Genomic DNA, 26,940 nt, shown 5'->3' with positions numbered 1-26,940 from the left:
TTCTTCGGTCGGAACCAGACCTGCGGTTCCCAAGGGCGGTTCGTCCCGGTTCTGACGATAATGGGTCTCTGCTATAAATTCGTTCTCAGTAAGTGTCGGGAGCTTTATCATCCTCTGTAGGAAGCACCATTTTATTACCCTTCTCAGGAATAAAAGAAATGTAGCTTTTAAAAGTGAGGGCCCCTAGTGAGGACAATCTTGCAGTGCAACTTTTTAAACGGTTCAATGTAGTGGACATTATTTGATAGGGTTCTTTGTGGCGTACCCGAGACTCCTAGCTGCAACCCCTTTCATTCTTTTGGCTGTTACCTCCGTTCATGTTCTCTTTCTTCCATCTTCCTAACCACTATTTCATAGTGCAACTGCAAAAGGTTTTAACCTCCTATTACATTACATCTTTCAGACCTTTTTACTCTCAGTTTCTCCTCCTGTTACATCTTTTTACTTTCGGTTTCTCCTGTTACCCTTTCAGACATTTTTACTCTCAGTTTCTCTTTCTGTTACACCTTTCAAACCTTTCTACTCTCAGTTTCTCCTCCTGTTAAGCCTTTCAGACCTTATTACTCTCAGTTTCTCCTCCTGTTACACCTTCCAGTCCTTTTTACTCAGTTTCTCCTCCTGTTACATTTTTCAGAACTTTTTACACTCCATTTCTCCTCCTGCGACGCCTTTAAGACCTTTCTCCTCTCAGTTTCTCCTCTTTCACACCTTTCAGACCGTTCTGCTCGGAGTTTCCCTTTCAGCGCTGAATGACCTCATCATCATCGTAGGTCCCAGCATATGCTTGATCTTCAGCCTAGCTTGTCAGTGCCTTTCCATTCCGCAGACAACAAAATATCGAACTCGGGTTACTTCAACAACTTCCACGCGAGGCTCCACAACCCGAAGTCACACCGAGAGGAGCGGGGATGGAAGGTCTTCCTAGGAGGCCAGCGAGGTGACCCCGTTATCAGAGTCACCACTAACGCCATGACCATACGCCCCGGCTGGGAGCCGGACATCCAAGTTTTAGTGAAGGAGGTAAGAAGGAATTGAAATTAGGCAAGTATCTAGTACTGCAGGGATACTGTATTTAAAGTTGCTCAAGCAAAGAGGGAGCTGCTGTAAAGGTGAAACCTGTCAATGATTACCACTACTATGGCCTGGTTGGGAGCCAGAGAGCCAAGTTTTGGTGAAGGAAGTAAGAAGGAATTGAAAATAAGGAAGGAATTGATCCAAATATCAGGTACCACAGAGACAATATATTTTAACAAGGGTAATCATAGAATAGCTCGAGCAAGGGGGAGCCGTTACAGAGGCGAAACCCCTCAAATACTACCTTGATTACTACGTCCAGGTTGGAAGCCATGTTACTTACTAGTTGCAGATCTACACAAGCAAAGGTGGAAGAGGACGAGCAGAAGGGGGAGCTGTTTCAAAGGATTATCCCTTCTAATACTACTACTGTTACTACCATCGAATGTGTGACCTGACGTCATCTTCCCCTTAACTGCTCTGAACGTCATTCTCTGAAATGTTTACTGTACCTACGTTCATATTATATTTCTTCCATCTTGCTATCCTCCCTTATAGTGCAACTGCAAGGTTTGCCTCCTGTTACACCTTTCAAACCTACCTACTTTCAGCATCCTTTCCAGCGCTGAATGACCTCATAGGTCCCAGAGCGCAGTCATGCCCTTTGTTGCTTTGTTCACAATGTAGGAGGGGGAGGGGATGAGGGTTGGTAAGAATATACTCATTCTTAAGGGTAATATCTCCTTCATGGCTTGTTTGGTGTGAATGGGCCATTGTTCGCGATGAAGGTAGACGTAACATCTTCTCTCAATTTTTGAAATAAGGTAAGCATCTGCCTCTCTAGTTTTTGCTTACTCGGGGAGTAAGCCTACAAACTACTTTGTTGTTGTTGTTGTTCTTATTCTTGCCGTTGTAGTTCTTTTTGGGGGCTTAGGAAAGGTCTATGGAAGAACCTAAAATGTTTTGAAAAAGATGTTTCGCATTGAGTTAAAGTTACAGGAATTTTAGGATGGAATATTTACGATTTATTTATCAGAATGAAACTACAAAATAACTAACGTGCATCTTAAACAGCACAGGACAAATATTTCTGAAAAAGCCTATCTATTTTAATTTGCGTTGGTGAAACAACGCTCTATTTGACCATAGATTTTAGCATGCGCATCGAGTGAGCTGGAGGTCTGATCCCCACACTATAAATACCACCCAGTTGAATAGAATGACTGAGATAGATTAAAAAATCAAAACTAACAATAGTAATAATAACAGGCAGGATCCCAAGATCCCCGGAAAGGAACTTGTTTAAAAGTAGTAAAATTTGATGTTGGCTTTTACATGTCCATTAAGTCTAGCGTTTTTTTTTAAATTCAAATTAAGTTCATGTAGCCCCTTCATCATATATCTACCAAAATCCATAACAATAAATGAATCCCTTATTTCCCTTCTCATTTAAATAAAAAGAAACGTATGTGCATTTGTATGTTAATAATTTAATATCAACTGTATCTGTAGCAATATTATTGAATTAAGACGCCATAACTTAAAATCGAGCTTTATGATTACTGTAATTGCATTTTTATGTTCTAATAACTAATCTCTTCTTTCTGTACTTTCCTAATGGCTATTCTTTTACTTCCTTCAAGTGAACCCTACAATATTCTTTGGAAGCTTAAGAATTTGAAGTAAGTGGTGGGCTTGATCCATATGAATAGGGATTCGGCTTCTGAATGTATAATAATATGTTATTAAATATATTTTCGGGGGGTTTATCACAGTCATCCTATTCGACTGGGTGGTTTTTATAGTGTGGGGGGGGGGGAGGGGTTCCGGATTGCATCCTGCCTCCTTATGAGTCCATCGCTTTTCTCACTATGTGCGCTGTTTCTTGGAGCACACTCTTCTGAACGAGTCCTGGAGTTACTTCAGCATCTAGTTTTTCCAGGTTCCCTTCCAGGGGTCTTGGGATCGTGCTTGTTATTATTATTATTAGTATTGATTCTTTTTATCTATCACAGTCAGCCTATTCGCTTGGGTGGTATTTTTAGTATTGTGTTCCGGGTTGCATCCTGCCTCCTTAGGAGTCCGTCACTGTTCTCACCTGGAGCTACTTCGACATCCATTTGTTCCAGGTTCCTTTCCGGGGATCTTGGGATCGTGCCTCATAGTGTTCCTATGATTATGGGAACAATATCCACTCGCATATCCCATATCCTTCTTGTTTCTCTTTTCAGGTCTTGATACTTATCGATTTTTTCCCTTTCTTTCTCATTTATTCCGGTGTCCCGTGCTATTGCGACATCAATGAGGTATACTTTCTTCGTGATTTATTATTATTATTATTATTATTATTATTATTATTATTATTATTATTATTATTATTATTACGCTACTACAACCGTTCACACTGAGTGATAATTGCCTTTGAATCATTTTTTTATTCGTAAAACCAGTTTTAAGAGAAAAAAACATAGAAATTTAGACCAAAAACGAAATGAAGCAATACGTTCAGTGGAATAGATGACACGACAGATTATACTCACCCCCCCCCCTCCCTCACCCGCCCCCCAAAAAACCTTTCGAAGTTTTAAACACGATATATATATATATATATATATATATATATATATATATATATATATATATATATATATATAAGACAGATGCTCCGACGCAGATGTCAAGCGACGCTGGGAAAAATATTACACCAGAAAGAGAGCATAAATCAGAAAGAAGCGAACACCTGCCAACGAATGATTACACCTGTTCTGAAACCAGTCCGAATATTCCTCTCGCTTCGTACCTACCACTCGTCTCTGGTACGTGGACTCCCAACCAGATGAAATAAAAAGAAATCAGTGATAGAAATAGAAAATCTATTTTCTTTCGCCTTTGCTTGAACTGTGGTAACACCTCTGGACTCCGCGGTGCACTATAGGCCTATGTGTACCCACGGTTCAAGTATATTATACCTAGACCGTGTGTGTACCTTTGAAAGGTACGTTGTGGCGTCCCTTCGACCCATATCTGCGACCACTTCCATTTCTTTGAATGTATTTGACTGTACCTCCGTTTGTATTCACGTTCATCGATCTTGCTTTCCTTAGCTCTCTCCTAACGGTTTCATATTGCAACTGCAATAAAGTTTTGACCTCCTGTTACCCCTTTCATACCTCTCTACTCTCAGATTCTCCTCCACTCTTACGCCTTTCAAACCTTCTAACATTCAGTTTATCGTCGTGTTACACCTTTCAAACACCTCTACTTTCAGTTTCTTCTCCTTGTACACCTTTCAAACCTTTATGCTCTCGGTTTCTCCTCCTGTTACACTTTCAACCTTTTCTATCTCAGTCTATCCCCCTATTTCACCTTTCAAACCTTTCTACTCTCAGTTTCTTCTCCTGTTACACCTTTCAAACCTTTCAACTGTGAGTTTATACTCCTTTTTTTTACGCTTTTCAAACCTTTTTACTCTCAATCTATCCCCTTTTACACCTTTAAAAACCTTTCAAACTCTCAGTTTCTCCCTATCTGTCACACCTTTCAAACCTTCACTGTCAGTTATCCTCCTTTTACGCTTTTCAAACCTTTTCTACTCTCAGTTTATCCTCTGTTACACCTTTCAAACCTTTTTCAAACTGTCAGTTTATCCTCCTTTACGCTTTTCAAACCTTTACTCTCAGTTTATCCTCGTTACACCTTTTCAAACCTTTCTACTCCAGTTTCTCCCATCCTGTTACCGCCTTTCAACCTTTCTGCTCTCAGTTTCTCTTCCTGTTACGCCTTCAAAACCTTTTTCTGTCATCTCACCCGTTTCACCTTCAACCTTTTTGCTCCTCAGTTTCCTCTTCTGTTACGCCCTTTCAAAAACCTTTTATACTCTCAGTTTATCCTCCTGTTTACAACCTTTCAAAAACCTTTCTACTCTTAGTTTTCTTCCTTGTTACGCCTTCAACCTTTCTGCTCTCAGTTTCTCTCCTGTTACGCCTTTTCCAAAAACTTTTTACTGTCAGTTCCTTTCCTCCTGTTTTCGCCATTCAAACCTTTCTACTCAGTTTCTATTCCGTTACGCCTCAAACCTTTCTACACTCAGGTTTCTCTTCCTTGTTAGCCTTTCAAACCTTTTTTTACTTGTTTCTCTCCTGTTACGCCTTCAAACCTTTCTGCTCTCAGTTCTCTTCCTGTACGCCTTTTTCAAACCTTTTTACTGTCAGTTTCTCCTCTGTTACGCCCTTCAAACCTTTTCTGCTCTAGTTTCTCTTCCTGTTAAGGCCTTCAAACCTTTCTGCTCTCAGTTTCTCTTCCTTTACGCCTTTCAAACCTTTTTACTGTCAGTTCTCCTCCTGTTTCGCCTTTCAAACCTTTTCTACTCCTCAGTTTCTCTCCTGTTACGCCTTCAACCTTTCTGCTCTCAGTTTCTCCTCCGTTACGCCTTTCAAACCTTTTTTAGTGTTCAGTTTCTCCATCCTGTTACGACCTTCAAACCTTTCCTACTCTCAGTTACTCTTCAAATGTTACGCCCTTTCAAACCTTTCTGCTCTCAGTTTCTCTTCCTGTTTTTTTTTTTTTTTACGCCTTCAAACCTTTCTGCTCTCAGTTTCTCTTCCTGTTACGCCTTTCAAACCTTTTTACTGTCAGTTCTCCTCCATGTTTACGCCTTCAAACCTTTCTACTCTCAGTTTTCTCATCCGTTTTTTTTTTTTTACGCCTTCAAACCTTTTGCTAATCTCAGTTTCTCTTCCTGTTACGCCTTCAAAACCTTTCTGCTCTCAGTTTTCTCTTCCTGTTACGCCTTTCAAACCTTTCTGCTCTCAGTTTTCTCTTCCTGTTACGCCTTCAAAACCTTTCTGCTCTAGCTTTCTCTCCGTTACGCCTTCAAACCTTTTACTCTCAGTTTCTCTTCTGTTACGCCTTCAAACCTTTTTAGTGTCAGGTTTTCCCTCCTGTTACGCCTTCAAACCTTTCTGCTCTCAGTTTCTCTTCCTTTGTTACGCCTTCAAACCTTCTACTTTCTCAGTTTCTCTTCCGTTACGGCCTCAAAACCTTTTCTCCTTCAGTTTCTCTTCCTGTTAACGACCCCTTTCAAACTTTTTTAGTGTCAGTTTTTCTCCTCCTGTTACGCCTTCAAACCTTTCTACTCTCAGTTTCTCTTCCTGTTACCCTTCAAACCTTTCTGCTCTCAGTTTCCTCCTCCTGTTACGCCTTCAAACCTTTCTGCTCTCAGTTTCTCTTCTGTTACGCCTTCAAACCTTTCTGCTCTCAGTTTTTCTCTTCCCTTTGTTACGCCTTCAACCTTTTCTGCTCTCAGTTTCTCTCCTGTTACGCCTTCAAAACCTTTCTGATCTCAGTTTTCTCTTCCTGTTACGCCTTTTCAGACCTTTTTACTGTCAGTTTTCTCCTCCTGTTACGCCTTCAAACCTTTCTGTCTCAGTTTCTCTTCCTGTTTACGCCTTTTTTCTTGACCTTTTTCTACGTCAGTTTCTCGTCCTGTTACGCCTTCAAACCTTTCTGCCTCTCAGTTTCTCTCCTGTTACACCCTTTCAAACCTTTCTAACTCTCAGTTTCTCCCTCCATGTTACCCTTGTTCAAAAAACATTTAAATTTACTCTCAGTTTCTCTACCCTGACGCCTTTCAAACCTTTCTGCTCTCAGTTTTTTTCTCCCTCCTGTTACAACCCTTCAAACCTTTCTAATCTCGTTTCGTTTCCGGTTACGCCCTTCAAAACCTTTGTCTCCAGTTTTCCTCTTCCTGTTACCCTTCAAACCTTTTGCCCTCAGTTTAATCTGTTACGCCTTCAAACCCTTTCTGCTCTCAGTTTCTACTCCTGTTACACCTTTCCAAACCTTTTCCACTTCTCAGTTTTCCTTAATGTTACACCTTTCAATACCTTCCTACTATCAGTTTCCCTCCTGTTAAACCTTTCCAAAACCTTTCTACTCTCAGTTCTCCTCTGTTAGCACCTTTCAAACCTTTCTTACTCTAGATTCTTATCCTGTTCCACCTTCAGCCCTTTATACCCTTCCTCAGGTTTATCTCCTGTTACACCTTTCAAACCGTTCTACTCTCAGGTTCTTCGTTACGCCTTCCCAAGCATTTCTACTCTCAGTTGATCCGCCTGTTCGCCTTTCAAACCTTTTTCTAAACTTCTAGTTTCTCTTCCTGTTACGCCTTTTCAAACTTTTTTACTGTCAGTTCTCTTCATGTTACGCTATTTCCCAAACTTTCTGCTTCTCAAGTTTTATTCCCGTTACGCCTTTAAAACCTTTCTTATTCTCAGTTTCCTCCTTGTTAAACATTAAAACCTTTTCGATCTCAGTATCCATCCCGTTACACCTTTTCAAACCATTTCCTAATCTCAAAAGTTTAGCCTTTCCGTTACGCCTTCAAACCTTTCTGCTCTCAATTTCTCTTCCTGTTACGCCTTTCAAACCATTTCTACTCTCAGTTTCTCTTCCTGTTACGCCTTCCAAACCTTCTACTCCAGTTTATCCTCCTGTTTACGCCTTTCAAACCTTTCTACTCTCAGTTTATCTCCGTTACGCCTTTCAACCTTTCTACTCTCAGGTTTTATCTTCCTGTTATGCATTTAAACCTTTCTACCTCAGTTATCCTCCTGTTACGCCTCACCCTTTATACTCTCCGTTTATACTCCTGTTACACCTTTCAAAAACTTTTCTACTCTCAGTTTCTCTTCCTGTTACGCCTTTCAAACCTTTTATCTCAGTTAATCCCCCTGCTTACACTTTCAAACCTTTCTACTCTCCAGTTTATCCTCTGTTACGCTTTCAAACCCTTTATACTCTCAGTTTATCCTTTTCAGGTTACACCTTTCAAAACATTTTATACATCTCAGTTTATCCTCCTGTTACACCTTTCAAAATCCTTTCTACTATCCAGTTTCTCTTCAATGTTACGACTTCAAACCTTTCTACTCTAAGTTTATCCTCCTGTACGCCTTTCAAAACCTTTCTGCCCAGTTTCTCTTCTTGTTAACACCTTTCAGAACTTTCTACTCTCAGTTTATCCCCATGATACAAATTTCAAACATTCTGCTCTCAGTTATATTCCTGTTATGCCGTTACAAAACCTTTCTACTCTCAGTTGCTCCTCCTGTTACACCTTTCAAAACCTTTATGACCTCTCAGTTTCTCCTCCTTGTTACCTTTTCAAAAAGTCTGCTCTCAGTTCTCCTCTGTTACACCTTCAAACCTTCTGCTCTCATTTTCCTTCCTGCTACGCCTCAAACCTTTACTGCTCTCAGTTTCTCCTCCTGTGTCAGCCTTTTAAAAAACTTTCTACTCTCAGTATCCGCCCCTGTACCCTTTCAGACCTTTCGCTCTCAGTATCTCTTCCTGTTATGCTTTTAACCTTTCTACTCTCAGTTTATCCGTTCCTATTACACCTTTTCAACCTTTCTGCTCTCAGTCTATCCAATTTTACACCTTTCAAACCTTTCTATACTCTTCAGTTCTCCCGTGTTAAACCTTCAACTCTTTTTTAATCTCAGTTCTCCTCCTGTTACACCTGTCAAACTTTCTATCTTAGTTTCTATCCTGTTACAACTTTTTCAACCTTCTACTCTCAGTCTATCCCCCTGTTACACCTTTCAAACCTTTCTACTCTCAGTCTATCCCCCTGTTACACCTTTCAAACCTTTCTACTCTCAGTCTATCCCCTATTTCACCTTTCAAACCTTTCTACTCTCAGTCTATCCCCCTGTTACACCTTTCAAACCTTTCTACTCTCAGTTTCTCCTCCTGTTACACCTTTCAAACCTTTCTACTCTCAGTTTATCCTCCTGTTACACCTTTCAAACCTTTCTACTCTCAGTTTCTCCTCCTATTACACCTTTCAAACCTTTCTATTCTTAGATTCTCCTCCTTTTACACCTTCCAGACCTTTCTACTCTCAGTTTATCCTCCTGTTACACCTTTCAAACCTTTCTACTCTCAGTCTATCCCCCTATTACACCTTTCAAACCTTTCTACCTCAGTTTTCTCTTCCTTGTTACACCTTTTCAAAACCTTTTGTATTCTTAGATTCTTCTCCTTTTACACCTTCCAGACCTTTCTACTCTCAGTTTATCCTCCTGTTACACCTTTCAAACCTTTCTACTCTCCATTTCTCCTCCTATTACACCTTTGAAACCTTTCTACTCTCAGTTTCTCTTCCTGTTACACCTTTCAAACCTTTCTATTCTTAGATTCTTCTCCTTTTACACCTTCCAGACCTTTCTACTCTCAGTTTCTCCTCCTGTTACACCTTTCAAATCTTTCTACTCTCAATTTCTCCCCCTGCTACACTTTCAAACCTTTCTACTCTCAGTTTTCTTCTTCTTGTTACACTTTTCAAACCTTTTTACTCCCCAGTTTATCCTCCGTTATGGCCTTTCAAACCTTTTACTCTCAGTTTCTCCTCCTGTTACACCTTTCAAACCTTTCTACTCTCAGTTTCTCCTCCTGTTACACCTTTCAAATCTTTCTACTCTCAATTTCTTCTCTTGTTACACTTATCAAACCTTTCTACTCCCAGTTTATCCTCCTGTTATGCCTTTCAAACCTTTCTACTCTCAGTTTCTCCTCCTGTTACACCTTTCAAACCTTTCTACTCTCAGTTTCTCCTCCTGTTACACCTTTCAAATCTCTATCTCTTCAGTTCTTCTCTTGTTACCACTTTTCCCAAAACCTTTCTACTCCCAGTTTATCCTCCTGTACGCCTTTCAAACCTTTTTACTCTCAGTTTATCCTCTGTTTACACCTTCAAACCTTTTTTACTCTCAGTTTTTCCTCCTGTTACACCTTTCATACCTTTCTACTCTCAGTTTCTCCTCCTGTTTCGCCTTTCAAACCTTGCTACTCTATGTCTCTCCCATTGTTACACCTTTCAAACCTTTTTGCTCTGTTTCTTCTCCTGTTACACCTTTCAAACCTTTCTACTCTCATTTTCTCCTCCTGTTACACCTTTCAACCTTTATACTCTCAGTTTCTCCTCTGTTACACCCTTTCAAACCTTTTTCTACTCCGTTTCTCATCTGTTACACCTTTCAAACCTTACTACTCTCAGTTTCTCCTCCTGTTTACAACCTTTTGAACCTTTCTACTCTTAGTTTCTCCTTCTGTTACGCCTTTCAAACCTTTCTACTCTTAGAGCTTTTTCTCATGTTACATTTTTCACCAACCTTTCTACTGTCAATTTATCCTCCTGTACACCTTTCAAACCTTTTCTATCTCAGGTTCTCCTCCTGTTACACCTTTCAAACATTTCTATTCTCAGTTTCTCTCCCATTGTTACACCTTTCAAACCTTTTTGCTCTGTTTCTTCTCCTGTTACACCTTTCAAACATTTCTACTCTCATTTTCTCCTCCTGTTACACCTTTCAAACCTTTCTACTCTCAGTTTCTCCTCCTGTTACACCTTTCAAACCTTTCTACTCCGTTTCTCATCCTGTTACACCTTTCAAACCTTACTACTCTCAGTTTCTCCTCCTGTTACACCTTTTGAACCTTTCTACTCTTAGTTTCTTCTCCTGTTACACCTTTTAGACCTTTCTACTCTCAGTTTATCCTACTGTTACGCCATTCAAACCTTTCTACTCTCAGTTTATCCTCCTGTTACACCTTTCAAACCTTTCTACTCTCAGTTTATCCTCCTGTTACACCTTTTAAACCTTTTTACTCTCAGTTTCTCCTCCTGTTACACTTTTAAACCTTTCTACTCTCAGTTTCTCTTCCTTTTACACCTTTTAAACCTTTCTACTCTCAGTTTCTCCTCCTGTTACACCTTTCAAATCTTTCTACTCTCAATTTCTCCCCCTGCTACACTTTCAAACCTTTCTACTCTCAGTTTCTTCTCTTGTTACACTTTTCAAACCTTTCTACTCCCAGTTTATCCTCCTGTTACGCCTTTCAAACCTTTTTACTCTCAGTTTATCTTCCTGTTACACCTTTCAAACCTTTTTTACTCTCAGTTTTTCTTCCTGTTACACCTTTCATACCTTTCTACTCTCAGTTTCTCCTCCTGTTTCGCCTTTCAAACCTTGCTACTCTATGTCTCTCCCATTGTTACACCTTTCAAACCTTTTTGCTCTGTTTCTTCTCGTGTTACACCTTTCAAACCTTTCTACTCTCAGTTTCTCCTCCTGTTGCACCTTTTAAACCTTTTTACTCTCAGTTTCTCTTCCTGTTACACCTTTTAAACCTTTCTACTCTCAGTTTCTCCTCCTGTTACACCTTTTAAACCTTTCTACTCTCAGTTTCTCCTCTTGTTACACTTTTCAAACCTTTCTACTCTCAATTTATCCTCCTTTTACACCTTTCACACCTTGCTATTCTCAGTTTCTCTTCCTGTTACACCTTTCAAACCTTTTTACTCTCAGTTTCTCCTTCCTGTTACCCCTTTCAAACCTTTTTACTCTCAGTTTCTCCTCCTGTTACCCCTTTCAAACCTTTTTACTCTCAGTTTCTCCTCCTGTTACACCTTTTAAACCTTTCTACTCTCAGTTTCTCCTCCTGTTACACCTTTTAAACCTTTCTACTCTCAGTTTCCCCTCCTGCTACACTTTTCAAACCTTTCTACTCTCAGTTTCTCTGTCAGCGCTGAATGACATCTTCGCAGGTCCCAAGCGCTTGCTCTGTGACCTCTGACCTAAATTTCACACTCCATTATATTCCAATATCGTGAAGTAATTATATTTAGAAACTGGAATATCGTGCCTTCAAAGTATATAAAATACTTCAAAGAAATGTCTTATTTTCTCATCAATAATGGTATGATACACGTATGTGTGCGTGCGTGTGTGTGTAATATATATACGTATTTTTTCCACGCCACTTTTCTCTCTTTTAAAGTAAGGGTCATTGACCAGTCATTATATATGTTTTCCGAGCGAACAACACATGTAGTTCACTACCTCTGACCACGAAGCTTCTGCAACGTTAATATATATTTTCCTATATCAGGCGCTTTCTTCCCAGTGACCTAATTTCCACTGAATGTCCCAATGAATAAAATAAATTCTGCAGATTCATGCGAGTTTATGATATTTTTTCAGTGACGTGAAATCGCCGGTTTCAATCTATAATTTAACATTGCTGGCAACTGGCATAAATATATTGCATGAATTTGTAGATAAGATGAAAGAAGAGATGGAAGAATCTTGAACTTGTTGCATGACATATCTCGCAATTGTTTATTCAGGCCTGTAGTGTTGAGCATCTCAGTGGTGTGGTCGGTTTGGTCATGGCCTGCAACCTCGGTGGCTGCGAGTTCAATTCTCAGGCATTCCACAGAGGGGTCAGATATGTGTATTTCTGGCGATGGAAGTTCATTCTCGACATGGTTCTGAAGTCACGTAAAGCAGTTGGTCACGTTGCTAAATAACCATACTGGTTCCATGCAACGTCAAAACACCATACAAACTAACAAACTAACAGGCCTATAGAAGCCCCTAGCTCCAACCCGTTTCATTCCTTTGACTGTACCTCCGTTCATATTCTCTTTCTTCCGTCTTACTTTCCACAACCATCTCCTGACAATTGTTTCAACGTTATTTTCAGCGCTGACTGACCTCCTTATAGGTCCCAGCACTTGGTCTCTGGCCAGGAATTGTTTTATTTAAATTCCAATTCCAGTTTCATCAGACGAGAGAACTCAAGAGGAATGGCATCTTGTTTAAGTGGAATGTGGAATATTTTATAATTCAGCTGGATGCCAAAATAATACTTACCAAGTATTACCCACTTTGCCCACAAGCACTAGTACTTTTGCTACTCGGGGAGTAAGCCTACGAATTACTTTGTTGTTGTTGTTGTTGGGGAGGGTTAGGAAAGGTCTATGGAAGAGCCTAAAAAGGTCTGAAAAAGGTGTTTCGCGTTGAGTTAAAGACACAGAAATTTTAGGACAGGATATTTATGATTTAGTTATTAGAATGAAAATGTACAAAATGAATGATGTGCTTGTTAAACAGTACAGAAAAATTATTTCTAATTAAATATAGCATATTTATTTAGATTTTCGTTGGTGAAACATTGCTCTATCTGACCATAGATTTTAGCATGCGCCTCGAGTAAGCTGGAGGTCGTATCATGCCTTGTTCACTTTAACTTATCCAATTATATGCTAATGTATTCATTCCTTAACTCAGCTGAATTATTCCAGTTCAAGACCCTGCCAACAAAAGCCGACCCATGCGCCAGCGACTCGGAATACTCACAACTGGACTGCGAACTGGAGAGCTTCCAGGAGGTTCTGGAAGCCAAGGGAGGATGCTGGCTGCCCTTCATGACGGAGCAGAGCCTTCAGACGATGCCCAAATGCCTCACTGCCCAAGACTATAACAGCAGCCTGAGACTCGCTGACCAACTCCTGTTTTATGGGAACTGGGTACGGTCAGGTGTTCCCAAGGGCTGTTCTTTAGAAGGATCTTACTCTTGGAATTTAAATTTAAGACTTTTTTCATGCTTTCGTTTGAAAAAAAATACACAACTATAGCTTCAGAGACAACTCATTATTTCAGTGAAACACTTTTCAACTCATGCAGGCAGTTTTTTTTACTTTTTACTTTACAAATATCTAATCTTAACCAGCCAAAAAGCTCAATGTATTTCTGAAGAGGGAGAAAGATGGAGATTATTAATGTCTTTTAACCTTTATTTATATATTTGCTGACATATTCACTCCCTCGACAGACCAAAGATGGCTGCAGTTGCATGAGTGCCTGTGACGACGTAACCTACGAGGCTTTTACTGATTCCAGGGTAGACAATACCTCTACAACGACGAGAGTCAGGATCTTCTACAACGTAGGTTGAGAGTAATTCATGTCTTCTACAGCATAGGTCTTGGTCAGTTTGTATCTTGTACAGCGTAGGTCTACGGTAATTCATGTTTTCTACAGCGTAGGTCTAACTCTAAGTAGGTCAGTTCGTATCTTCTACAGCACAAGTCTAGGTCAGTTTGTATCTTCTACAGCATAGGTCTAGAGTAATTCGTGTCTCCTACATCATAAACAAAAGTCGGTAACTTTTTCCACATTATTTTCGAAAGCTTGTTTAGTAAGTCATGGTCATATTTTCTGAATAACATTAACAACGGTGGTTAATATATGTGGTTCTTCTTCTCTGTTTCAGGATCTCACATACGAAGCGGTTCACGAAGACTGGGCCTACAAAATTATATCTTTCATGTGTGATGTTGGTAAGTGTTTTACCCTTGAACAGACAGGAAATCATTAACGGTAGTTTGATAATTGTATTGGTGACAATGATTCCCATTATCAAGTAAAGTAGATGTCAAGTAACGCTATTATGTTGAGCGCTTTATGAATTATCAGGTGTCAAATATTGGCATCTGTCGAGTGCTTTATTAATTAATAAGTATCAAGTTCTGCCATCTGTTGAGTGCTTTATGAACTAATGGTGGAAAGTGATACCAACAAGCAATTATCCTCATCGTTAATGGAAATCGGTATGTGATAGCTATTTTCATATCATAAAATAATATTCATAACATATAATGATGGCAAGATGCATTTTTATGGTGAAGAATTATATCGGATGCAGGATTTATGTAATTATTGACAAAGCAACATGTTACGTTGATGGGAGGTTTGTTTACATTGGTTAGATGATGATTGCAAATGGTATAAATTAAAGGGTTTATAGATAGGTAGATAAAAATGTGAGCAAAATTATTAAAAACAAGGAGAATTGCTTTGGGGTAGTCAAAGCATTGCTTCTTCGCTTGACGTTTTGTGGTTTAAGAATGAAAAGTATCGTTTTATTTGACCTTCAATTTCTGCCCTCATGAAGGCTATCCTTGGAAACTTTATGGTAGTATAGCCTAAGCAACAGCTTGAAAATGAGACAAGTATTTTAGGGAAAATATAGAAATATTAAAATGCAGTGAGTAGAATGCCATTGCTTTGTATTGATTATGAAACTTGTGGACCTGTAAAGAGAGTCATCAAAATTTATAGATTGGGAATGAAATAGTGACGGGGGCGGTGGGGTGGGGTTGGGGGAGAGCCATCAGTTTCCCAAATGGTCAGAGGTTAATTAACACTGGAGTGACACCTCAGTTATTAGCTGTGACAATATGATTATGTCTTATTTCCTGTGCTACCATCATAGATGTGACACATTTTGAGATAGTACAGCATCTCTTGTAAATTGATAAGTAAAGGAAAGTTTGATTTAAACTACAGTAGAGTCCCCGTATTTGCAGGGATGCATACCAGATGGTGCCCCCCAAATCCCAGCCCCGCCAATAGCTAAAATCTGCGAATACTTAAAACCCCTCAAAAAATGCTTAGAGCTGCCTATTTTGTTAGTTCAAACGCAAGAGAAACCCTCTAAAAATGCTTATACCTGAATATTTTATTAGTTTTATCACATAAAGTGATAAAACGGCAATTAATAGTTACGGGCTGCTCTAGGAGCAAGAGCCCGTGCCAGCACAAGGCTGGCTTAATCTTCAACAACAACAAACAATTAGTGAATATTTTTCGTGAAAATACCACGAATAGGCGAGTCCGTGAGTCTTGAGAATGCAAATACAGGGTGTCCACTGCAGCTTATGACATAAGTTTTGTGTTACTTATTATAAAGGTCAGACCACCAAATTGTCTAGTAAATTGTGGTGCTACTGTACAAATATCCATGATTTTGATGATACTTGAATTTCAAGGAAATGAATAAAAGAGATGAGTTTTTGCAATATATGCATAAGAACTTTTGAGGATGAACACGTGCAAAATGGTCTGTTGTAACCTCTTGAGTAAGGTTCCACTCATTTCTCTCTCCCTCTCAATAATTATTTTCCTTATTCCATAATACATTAGGTTGCTTGATGTTAGCTACCATATCTGCAATAGTGAAACTATCAAACAAGCCTTATTCTGTGTCAAATTGAGGCTGAACTCCTTTGCAATGTTTGTGATCATAGTGCCATTATTGTCCCCCACTTTTAATCACATTACCATTTCTCCCACCAGGTGGCTCCCTCGGTCTACTGCTGGGCGCAAGTGTACTGACCTTCATCGAGATCCTTGAATGTGTCATCGTTTATTGTTCTCAGTCTTGCTGTAGCAAGAAAACCAAGGTTAATATCGTCTCTTAGTGTTATGTAGTACTCTTTCGCTCTCCTGGCGCACTTTCACTTTCTGGCTATGTGTATTATTTGGTTTTGTAATGTATTGATCAAGAGTCAGAGATGGATGGCATGCTATTGCCTAATCGTCAGAGTTAATAGCTACTGTCAGTATAACTATATCCTTGGCATAAAAGCACCTGAAATGTAGTTTGTGATTGTACTGTAAATTCTCAGGTTCACTAGACTCGTTTATGGTAACAGAATATTCACGAGGAAATTTATCATCTAGCGAGACTTACTAATTCACACCGTCCATCATGCAGGGCTTCTTTCACGCCTACGTTCATCTCCTAATTTTAGTCAGTTGGCCATCCCAGATTTTGGTGCCCTTTTTTTCAGTGGTTGGCTTAATAAAGTTCTATCCCGCCTTTATTATATAAATACTTTTGTAAGAAATTTAAATGTGACGGTGAAACCACACTGGAAAAACTATCACGTCAAAATATAAAAAGTTATCGAGCAAAGATTGAATCATTAGGTATATGTATGTATACCCATGCACTATGTATGCATTAATTGGGGATGTTACAGATATGATCCTGTGTAGAATGTAACTTCATCCACATTGTACATTATATATTTTCAGCCCCAGTAGTTAACTTTTTTGTGATGCCATTTGTCATTATAATAGATGTGCTACTAAGAACACTATCTTAAGGAACTCCATATTCTAGAACGATGTAAGGTTTGAGTAAATAAAGAATCTACAGGTAGGTTAGAAATTGTGATCAATTAGAAAGTTTTTTAACAGATATTAGCAATTGTCCATGAATATTCCATTTTAATGTAAAAAAATATTGATGATGTTATTTGTTTACAATCAAAGCCTTTGCTGATGTTTTCTGTATGGGCTATTTGGTGAAGTTTTGCTGTAGCTCCAATGGGCATTACTCAAGGTTCTTTGCAGCATCCCTTAGTCCTCTAGCTGGAGCCCCTTTTATTCTCCTTACTGTACCTCCATTCTTATTCTCTTCCATATTACTTTCCACCCACTCCTAACAATTGTTTCACAGCGCGACTGCGAGGTTTTCTCCTTGTTACACCTTTGAAACCATGTTACTCTCAATTTTCGTTTTGGTATTTAATGACCTCATAGGTCCCAGCGCTTGGCTTTTGCCCAACATTTTATATTCAATTCCCATATCTGGAGGTGTGGTCATTTCTTCTCTTAGTAAGCAGCTTTTTCCTTTATTGTCATGGTTACTTCATTCCAAGGTTTTCAATTTTGTTTGAGCTATTTCCTTTTTGTTCGTCGATACACATTTAACAAGGCATCATATGGTTTTGAATTGAATATATAGAATTTAGGCCAAAGGTCAAGCACTGGGACTTACGAGGTCATTCAGCGCTGAAATGGAAATTGACAGTTAAAGCTTTGAAAGGTGTAAAGGCGTAACAGGAGGAAAACCTCGAAGCAGTTGCACTATGAATCACTTGTTAGAAGAGGGTGGAGTAAGATAGAAGACAATATGCAAGGAGGTGCAGTAGAAGGAACAAAAGGGGTTGCAGCTATGGTCCGAAGGCACACTGCAAAGAACTTAAAGATATGGTGCTATTTATGCCATTTGTTTTCATGGAATGTTAGTATTTCTCTAATATAGGAGTTTTGGAATACCTGGTTATTTTAGGCTTGCTTGGTAAGAGAAATTGTTCGTAGGTTCAAGTACCCATTATAATTAAAGTTTAGCTCCTTTGGCTGTAATGCCAGTTCTTGTTATCAGTAGTTTTAATTCTATATTATATACTATACATATGTATACAAAGAACATTCTTCATAACTTGCATGATGGCCATTGAAAGGTAAGCAGGTCAGGTTTGTTGTATGATCATACCCACAAACTGTAGATATCTCGTTAGTACATTTCTTTTATAATACTGTAGGTTACTCTTTATTATAGTATGACAATGAATTTCAATGGATAACACAAGACTTTAGAGGGTATCAGTCACATTCTAATATGAATACCTTGCAGGCCAGTTCAGTAACTCTGGTGATCCATTGTAATTTACAATCCTAATGCAACATTTAACCATGAAATGTGTGCAGAGCAAAGTTTTGTATTACCAAAAAACCAAGATTAGTAGAGTCACACAATTACATCGCACAGTATGCATATTATGATTAAAAATGCATTCTGAGAAAGACCAGCATACTGAGAAAATAAAAATAGGGAACTTATCAGTACATGAAATCCATTTAGAAGAATAATGAAGCCACTGGTACTATCTGTTACATGGAGGAATTGATAGAAATTCATGTAACATCTGCATATAAACTTGCATCTAGCCCTCATTAAGGAAGAATAAAACCCAAAAGAAGTTCTTCAAGATTTCAACATTATAAAAACAAATATAAAGGTTCAGATCACTATGGGACGTAAATTTAAATAAAGAACACAAACTCACACAGCATTAAGCATTTACATAAACATGAAATTAAAACTAGCACCTAGGGCACTTTTGTTCACTTGACACAACATGTTCAAGTAGTACTGCACTTTGCGGGCACAGAAAGAGTGGTAGTAAAGTCGAACTGTACTGCACTGGATCATGCAGTGAAAATGCATTGGGCTGAATATGTCTCCACTGCATTAATTACTGTCAGGCAGTTTAGGATGGCCACCAAATACAGTTTTTCGACACTCGTAGAAGGAAGACCAATGGCTTTATTTTTGAAAGACAAAGAGAAAAATTGAGCAAGAAGTTGAAGAACAATCAACTGGGGAGATGCAACAGGAACTGATACATAGGAACATAGCTGAGGCCCATTGCCATACTAGAAACACACAAAAATATGAATAATTAACAGTAACTAGAAATGTCAACTAAGCTATAACTCCTAATATAGTACATAGTGCTGTTTTATGTAAAAATATAAAAGTAAACTCATTCTAATATATTAACATTCAGTACCAATCCAATATCCTGCTACATATTAGCCGATATATAAGACGTTGATATTGCCAAACAAGTGCGTGGCAAATAGTAATTGTGTACGGTACTGACAAACCTCTCAGCTATGTAATTCACAAATACTGACTCGCCATAAAGTGACATTCCACTTTCAGTGCCTTCAAGACAAGTAAAATGTCAGTTAGTTGCCAAATGGAGTCATAAATGTCTGTTCTTCATTTCATAACAACCACTCACAATGGAATGACTCGAGAATGATCCTTGACTACAGTGGTTCCCCCGTATTAGCGGGGGATGTGTACCAGACCACCCCCCAAACGAATAGTTAGCTCCCGTGAATAGTTGGAACTCCTATGAAAATGCTTAAAACCTCATATTTTGTTACTTAAAACTAAAGAAAACTCCACTAACAATTTTTACACCTTGTTTTTTTAATAGTTTTATCACAAAAAGTGCATTGTATGATGAAATTAATAAAAATAATAATTTGTGGATATTTCTCATAGAAAAATACCGCGAATAGCCTCATTTTTCACAAATGATGGGGGGAAATGTTCCAGAGAGAAGTCCGCGAATCCGGAGATCACAAATACGGGGGGTCCACTGTTTATTATACTACAACCTTATGACAACAAACACGACCCTCAATCCATCTAAAACAAATGTATGTGAGGCCTTTAACCAAATTTCAGATATACAGTATGCATACTATATGGTATTACAAACCCACCTGTCAACCAAGTTTTCTTTACTGGGCATCTGTTACCCATGTAAAGCATTGTTTCATAAAAGCCCACTGTGACTCAATGACATCAAATAGAGAGACAGCTATTTTACCTTTGGAAACACAGATGAATAAGGAGTCTTAACTCCTTCCTTTCAATAAATAAACACTTCAGGAGTCTGTTCAGTTATCAAATAAGATTGTCAGACAACAGGACACAGTAAACGCTGACGTCCTCTTGTGGTAAAATATATGTACTGTGTATTTAAATAACAATGATGATCTCTTGACAGTTATTTATAAAAATACTGTAGTTAAGCAACCACTTGAGCTATAAACCTTGGTTCTCACAGGACTGGCCCAAAGAATTTGTTCTTCAAAAAGGGGGAAAAGTCAATTAGATTTTATCTAATAAATTACATTTCATATTAGACCAATAAAGTTTCTGGCTTAATATTTATTAAATGTGGATTTTATACAACATGGGAAATGTAAATGTCATTAAACATTACCAGAAGTAATAATTTGAGCTCAAGTTACTTGTTTTTACCATCCAAACATTTGCTTTAAGAATTATTCTCCATAAATGTTTTTGAATAAGTAAATATGACAAACCATTTTTCACTTTGCTTGGCACCAACCAAAACATGCACCATGCTATAATTCAAGTACTTGGCAGATTTCATTACCATTTAAAAACACGCAAGTGCTAGCAAAAATATAACGTTGAGAGTACACGTAAACAGTTACAGAAAATAATTTGAATCCTGACGTAGTACATATGGAATCTACAAAGCAGTGTGGTTTTTCAACCCAAACCTTTATACAGCAACTTTTAACAGCTGACAACTCATTCTAGGCTGTAGTATGTACATCTGTAGCTGTAAAATCTAAAGTGTCACTGTCAGCAGTAGCATAATAGATAGAAAATGTAACAGTGGGCGTAAAAAAAATTTTCACCCTTCCATGATGCAGAGGAAGAAATGTACTACTGAAATCTGTACCATGTACATACATATCAACAAATTTACAGGAAATGCAGTTGTGATTTCAATAAAAATGAGCACACCTCACAACTCTTAATACAGTTATCCTGTACCTGGTACAGTCAAGCAAACTTACAACCAAAAAATTATAAGTATACTGTACTATCATACAAAAGTATGGTATGAAGTGTTAACAGGTGAAATCCTAAAGATGTGATAGCTAAAGGTAAGTTACATGTGCTGAACAAACTGATGTAGGTCATGGGATCACAGGTTCTGTCCGAGACTTGAGAACAAGATTGAATACTGTTAGCTTTTCATTTCGTGAGAACAACTTGAATAGCTGTAGACAGATAGTGTACATCACATTTGCATGTTAACAAGGAACAGTTTTTTTTTTTTCTTTTTTTTTTCAATGAACACATTAGTTCTGAGTGATTGCCAAAATCTGACATAAAAGATCACTCACCTTCAATGTACTCTGCTACTTGTTATGGTAGTTAAGGAAACGGAATAAACCTTGAATATATTCAAAGTTGCTAGCATCTTATCATTACCAGAAAACATCAACATCTTTGGCTGCTTATCCATTACAAAATGCTTTGTATGCTGAATTGAGAGAATTTCCACTGAACACATCAGGAAGCAACAGAACAGTCGACTGTACAGATATTTCTACACCAACCAATCATTACACACTCAAGAGGAATAGCACTCCAGAATTTGTACGAAGAAATTTATTACACTTATCAAGTTCACACACAAATATTTACAAATATTTTGCTGCCAGTTGGATCAATATAAAGTTCCTAGAAGCACAAACAGCTAAAGCAAGAATAAATATATTGATTATAAAAATTTCCATCCACAAAATATGTATGAATAATTTTCAGAATGCTACAATGAATAAAATTCCAAATTCATCTTTTCATGGTCAGAGTCTTACACCTGAAACCCAGTATTCATAAGGATCAGTTCCCTTGCAATCCATGAATATCCTAAGTATATGTACTGTACATGAATTGTAAGGGTTTAATCCTCATATGAAATCTTTGGTTCTTTCTCAAAGGAAAATTGAGAGTGAATGAGATTAATCACTACTGCATATATATGTACGTATGTAAAAGGTATACACACTAATGTTTAACGCAGGCTAATAGCATTAAGAAGGTTTAAACCATGTATTTTTCTACATTTTCAGATTTTCTCTTAAATATTTCCTGAAATAACAAATAATGCATGATAAATATCACATTGCCACATCCTCTGAATACTGAAGTTCAACTGTATCTTTTGAATGCTGGGTTTCAACTGTGGATCAGCTCACCATCAACAACAAAGTTTTAACTAAAGGACTAATATTTACATGCTGCTTAACAATGATTATCCACAAGTCAAAAGTTCAGTATATTATAAGAAGGTACAGGGTCCTTAAATACTAAGATTTAAAAAAAAAATTTACATCTTTACAATCGCAGATATACCCTTAAGGCTAAGACTAAACTGGCAATGCTTTGGAAACTGTTGTCTTCACTAACGATGAGCATATGCTCGAGAAGAACTTCAAACCAGTCTGCCCACCGGGTATATTACTCAAAACAAAGCATAACAAAGCTACAACTTGAACAATGGCAGCAATAGATGTAAGAATGGTTGACTGTAAGCTTAGAGCAAAATACAATGTTGCAAAAAGGGATGAAAAGTACACCGACGTAAAAAGAAGCCTTTCTGCAGAGAAGAGGTGCTTCAAGTGATTAACTGGGCCCCATAAGAAGGAGAAACTGAAAAAAAGTGTAAAGTACGTATAGAACAATTTCCCCTTCCGAGGAATTCAACCAATAAATATGACATTTATCTGTATATCAATTTTAAGGAACATTTCAATAAGTTTTCCAACATCTTTAGGTAAATACAGTAGGATATCACCAGTGCAAAAGGCTATCAAAAAGTAAATGTAGAACAGTAAAAATTTAAAAAATACCTACCTCAGCACTGAGAACAAGCTTCCTAGCGTGAAGAGCAAGGAAAATTTGCGAGCTTTAAACACCAAAAGAGGAAAATACATGGCTGCTAGGGAGAAGCAGATTAATCCCATTGTAACACAGGCTAAAAAGCCAAGTATTCTCTGTTTACGACCCTGAAATGAAAAGTACCTTCAGCAAAAGTAGTTGACACTAACTTCCATTTTATTCAAAGGTTCACTAATTTGCAAGAAGTTACTGTATGTAATGTTTATCTTTCCTGCCAACTTAGCCAAGAAAAGATTACCATGTACTTGATATAGAAAAAGGCTTCTATTAATTGGAAAAACAAAATCTCCAACTTTATTTCAAGAGTGAATTAACCACATAAAATCTGATCATAACTTCCCCTTTAAATTTTGATTAGAATTCCTTGAATTTTTTTAATTCCACTTTAAACACTGACTATTAATACTTAAACACTACTTCAAGTTCATTTCTCTGTAACACATTACTTCACCATTATGTTTAGTGTAAACAATTATAAACAAAATTGATACATGATTCCTCTCTTCTGGGCTGACAAAAAACCTGTGCAGACTACTTTATGTCATGACAGCCAAAGTGATCATGTAATGATAACATTGACATGTTTCCCATATGGAATGTGAGGAATAAGTTCTTAACAAGAAGAATATTCACCAACAAATACAGCAGGAGAAAATGCATCTGTTATTCCTTTATTTCTGGGAGTTCATGATCCTGTCTACCATTAATATGTTTGTTACTTTATATCATCCAATAAAGAAACCTTAATTTTTCTTAATCTAATGTTTATGTAAGTTTTCAGAATCGCCCTATTTTTTCTTTTGTTTCAGGCCTTAAGTAACACTGGCCATCGATCCTCAAGCGTCAAAAGTGGTAACTGTATAACATTTTGAGTTTATCATGGAAATTTTACGCAATAAATTTATTTGTGATTTGGTCCTACTTAATTGGCTGATGCTGTAGTGTACTATATTAGGTTAGGTTTAGAAATAGGAGGCGGGGATGATTTCTTGTAAATGGGCCACTCTTAGTGCCACAGGCTATGTAAACGTTTGCCAAATGCTATGTGCTCATCAACAATTAACAGTAATGTACTGAATTTAGTATCTCCTCATTTGCAACGAATGTTTAATAGAATAAGTTTTGTTCAAATTGTTCAGATAAAAAGAACTGACAATCCAGACATAACTTTAGTGATTATCACAATACGTAATTCTAAGGAAGAGCTCAGCCTGGAGAAATTATTTATTAATGACAGGAAAAGGGTGTAGTCTACGATGCAGTAAAGGTGAGATAACTTGAACAGTTTATCAAAATGCTGTGAAAAAATTTCTGTCCTGTGTTTATGATTTTTAAGTTCATCCCCAAGGGGGTGGTACTAAACATGGTGTCCTGTGGAGCTTTTCTGCATAAAAATATATAGAAAGGACAGCTAATTTCACAAGACAGCCATACATATGATAATGACACTGAATAGCCCAGCCTAAAAGTTGTTCTGAGAAATCTCCATCATTTTTTAAGGTATTTAGGTAATGCATATGGTAGCCCTGATATATGTTACATGACCTAACTTGACAGAGGTTATAATAAATCTCATTTATTACCAGACCCCCCGTGAATAGTAAGAATAAGCGAATAGTTGGAACCCCTGTAAAAAACGCTGAAAACAGCCTATTTTGGTAAGTAAAACTCAAGAAAACTCCCACAAAAATTTGTATACCTGATTTTTTTTTATAATTTTATCATAAAAAAAACCAAAAAGTTTATGAAATGATTTTTTTTTTAAAAAAAAAAAAATAAAAAAAAAAAGCAAAATTCCTGTCTTCTATTTTATTTCCTTGATTTTTTTTTAATTTTAACTTTTTAACAAATTGATAAAAAAAAAAAAAAAAAAAAGGAATTTCTCTATATTTCTCATAGAATAATACCATGATTAGGCGAATTTCCCACGAATAATGGGTAGATATGATCCAGAGAGAAATTTGCGAATCCAAAGACCGCAAAAACGGAGGCACAACTAGAGTAGGTCTGATGTGTTAAATAGCCTAGCCTAAAGGTTGTTCAGGGTGGAATGCATTCAAGGTAGAATAAAGAGTAAAGGGTTACAGATTACTTGGGGGGTCCAGGGGGAAGTGAAACCCCACAGGCCAGGTTAGAGCATTGCATCCGAGGTTAGGTTAGGTTAAGGTAACATCCCACTGGGTCCCCTACCTTGTTGGATAAAGTTATCAGGTAAATTACAGGCTAATTACAGCCGACCGCCAAAAAATAAACAACCAAAATACTATAGGAAACATTAAATCTCCCGCGAAATACCCGACGTGGACCTACTACTTAGATCTACAATAAATTTAATTGGTTTCCAAGTTAAATATGCCATGAATATATATAGATTAGTAGCTTATACATTAAATAGTTGGCTAATTTGGCCATAGCATAATTAGTACAGTAGCTTTTGTTATACAAATCAAATGAGCTAGACTGAAAGATAACAAATCTCAATGGTTTGGATGCTGAAATATTTTCTAATAAATTTAATAAATTTCAATGGTTTAGATGCTAAAATATATTCTAATAAATTTAAGTGGTTTAGACAAATATGTACTGATAAACGTCAATGGTTTAGATTGAAATATATTCTAATGAATTTCAGAAAATTAGAGTGAAGTATATTATAATAAATCTCAATGCCTAAGACTGAAATATATTCTAATAAAACTCAATGGTTTACACTGAAATACATTATAATATATCTCAATGGTTTACACTGAAATATATTATAATATATTTCAGTAGTTTATAGTGAAAAATATTGTAATGCATTTCAGTGGTTTAGAATGAAATTGGTATAGTAAATCTTAATGGTTTAGAGTGAAATATATTCTAATAAATTTCAGTGGTTTAGAGTGAAATATATTTAATAAATTTCAATGGTTTAGAGTGAAATATATTCTAAAAAAATTCTATGGTTTAAACATTTGACAGTCTTGAAACGTTATCGCTAAACTTCAGTGGTTTATACTGAAAATATTCTAATAAATCCCATTGGTTTTCAGGAAAATATCCTAATAAATTTCAACAGTTTAGAGTGAAATAAGTATATCCTAATAATTTCCAATGGTTTAAACATTAGACAGACCAAAATATATCACAATAAACTTCGATGGTTTAGAATAATATTTAATAAATTTCAGTGGTTTAGAGTGGAAAATATTCTAATAAATCCTATTGGTTTTCAGGAAAATATTCTAATAAATTTCAGTGGTTTAGAATGAAATTTATTCTGACAAATTTCAATGATTTAAACATCAGGCAGACCGAAACATTATCAAAATAAACTTCGATGGTTTAGACTGAAAATATTCTAATGGGCTAAATTAAGGTTTCAAGCTTCAGACATCAGACAGACCGAAATATCATCACAATAAACTTCAGTGGTTTACTACTGCAATAAACTCTAATAAATCCCATTGATTTCCAGGCCAAATAAACCCATCAAACCCAATAAATTATTGACTCACGAGGCTGGGGAAACAAGGGTCAGACTGGGCAGACGAAAACCAGGAGGATGATGATGTGGACGTCCCTCCCGTCTCCTCATCTTGTACCCCTCCAGCGGCTCCATTCCGGGTGAACCAGCTCCCGATTTTGGGCAGCTTGAGGTCGGCGATGGTCGTCGGTAGGAGGGGTTCCTTGGCCTCCAAGGAGGAGGAGGAGGAGGATTTGCCATCGCCCCTGCTCAGATATTCCTTCAGCTCCCTGTTCAGGTCTGTCATCTTTGTTTTGTTGTCGGCAAATGTCTCCCGATACTACGGAACGCTCGCGAGTTTCCGATTATTTTTTTTCTGTCTTATTTCAATGTTTTTTTTATATCTGTTTTTGAGTATTTTCTCTATATATTATATAAAGCTATATCATTTAATATATACGATAACTTCTGTGTTTCTCTATGCGATATTTCTCATAGAAAAATTACCGTTTTTTCAAGCCTGTTTCATATGAATTTTCTTTCCTTCTTATTTCGAGGTTTTTAATCTGTTTTTAAGTATTTCTTCTATATATCATGTAAAGCTATACTATTTAATATATACGATAGCTTCGGTGCTTCTCTATACGATATATTTCATAGAAAAATTACCGTTTTCT

The 26,940-nt window shown here is 37.3% G+C and overlaps 2 protein-coding genes across 2 annotated transcripts; one reads left to right on the top strand and one right to left on the bottom strand.

Moving 5' to 3' along the window:
• LOC135196109 (acid-sensing ion channel 3-like) lies at positions 1-26,405 on the top strand. The gene is made up of 8 exons (XM_064222575.1): positions 1-88; positions 827-1,020; positions 13,169-13,393; positions 13,699-13,812; positions 14,140-14,206; positions 16,005-16,111; positions 23,625-23,667; positions 26,276-26,405. The coding sequence occupies exons 1-8, from the start codon at positions 61-63 to the stop codon at positions 26,308-26,310; spliced, it is 813 nt and encodes a 270-aa protein (XP_064078645.1). The 5' UTR covers positions 1-60; the 3' UTR covers positions 26,311-26,405.
• Positions 18,479-26,603, bottom strand: LOC135196110 (uncharacterized). The gene is made up of 3 exons (XM_064222576.1): positions 26,316-26,603; positions 22,771-22,922; positions 18,479-22,566 (listed from the first exon to the last, which is right to left on the bottom strand). The coding sequence occupies exons 1-3, from the start codon at positions 26,568-26,570 to the stop codon at positions 22,284-22,286; spliced, it is 690 nt and encodes a 229-aa protein (XP_064078646.1). The 5' UTR covers positions 26,571-26,603; the 3' UTR covers positions 18,479-22,283.
• Positions 26,604-26,940: the final 337 nt, after the last annotated feature.

Source organism: Macrobrachium nipponense, chromosome 17, assembly GCF_015104395.2.
Source record: "Macrobrachium nipponense isolate FS-2020 chromosome 17, ASM1510439v2, whole genome shotgun sequence".
Taxonomy (NCBI): Eukaryota; Metazoa; Arthropoda; class Malacostraca; order Decapoda; family Palaemonidae; genus Macrobrachium; species Macrobrachium nipponense.
Note: the sequence above shows the minus strand (reverse complement) of the source record. Positions and strands in the feature narration are given on the sequence as shown.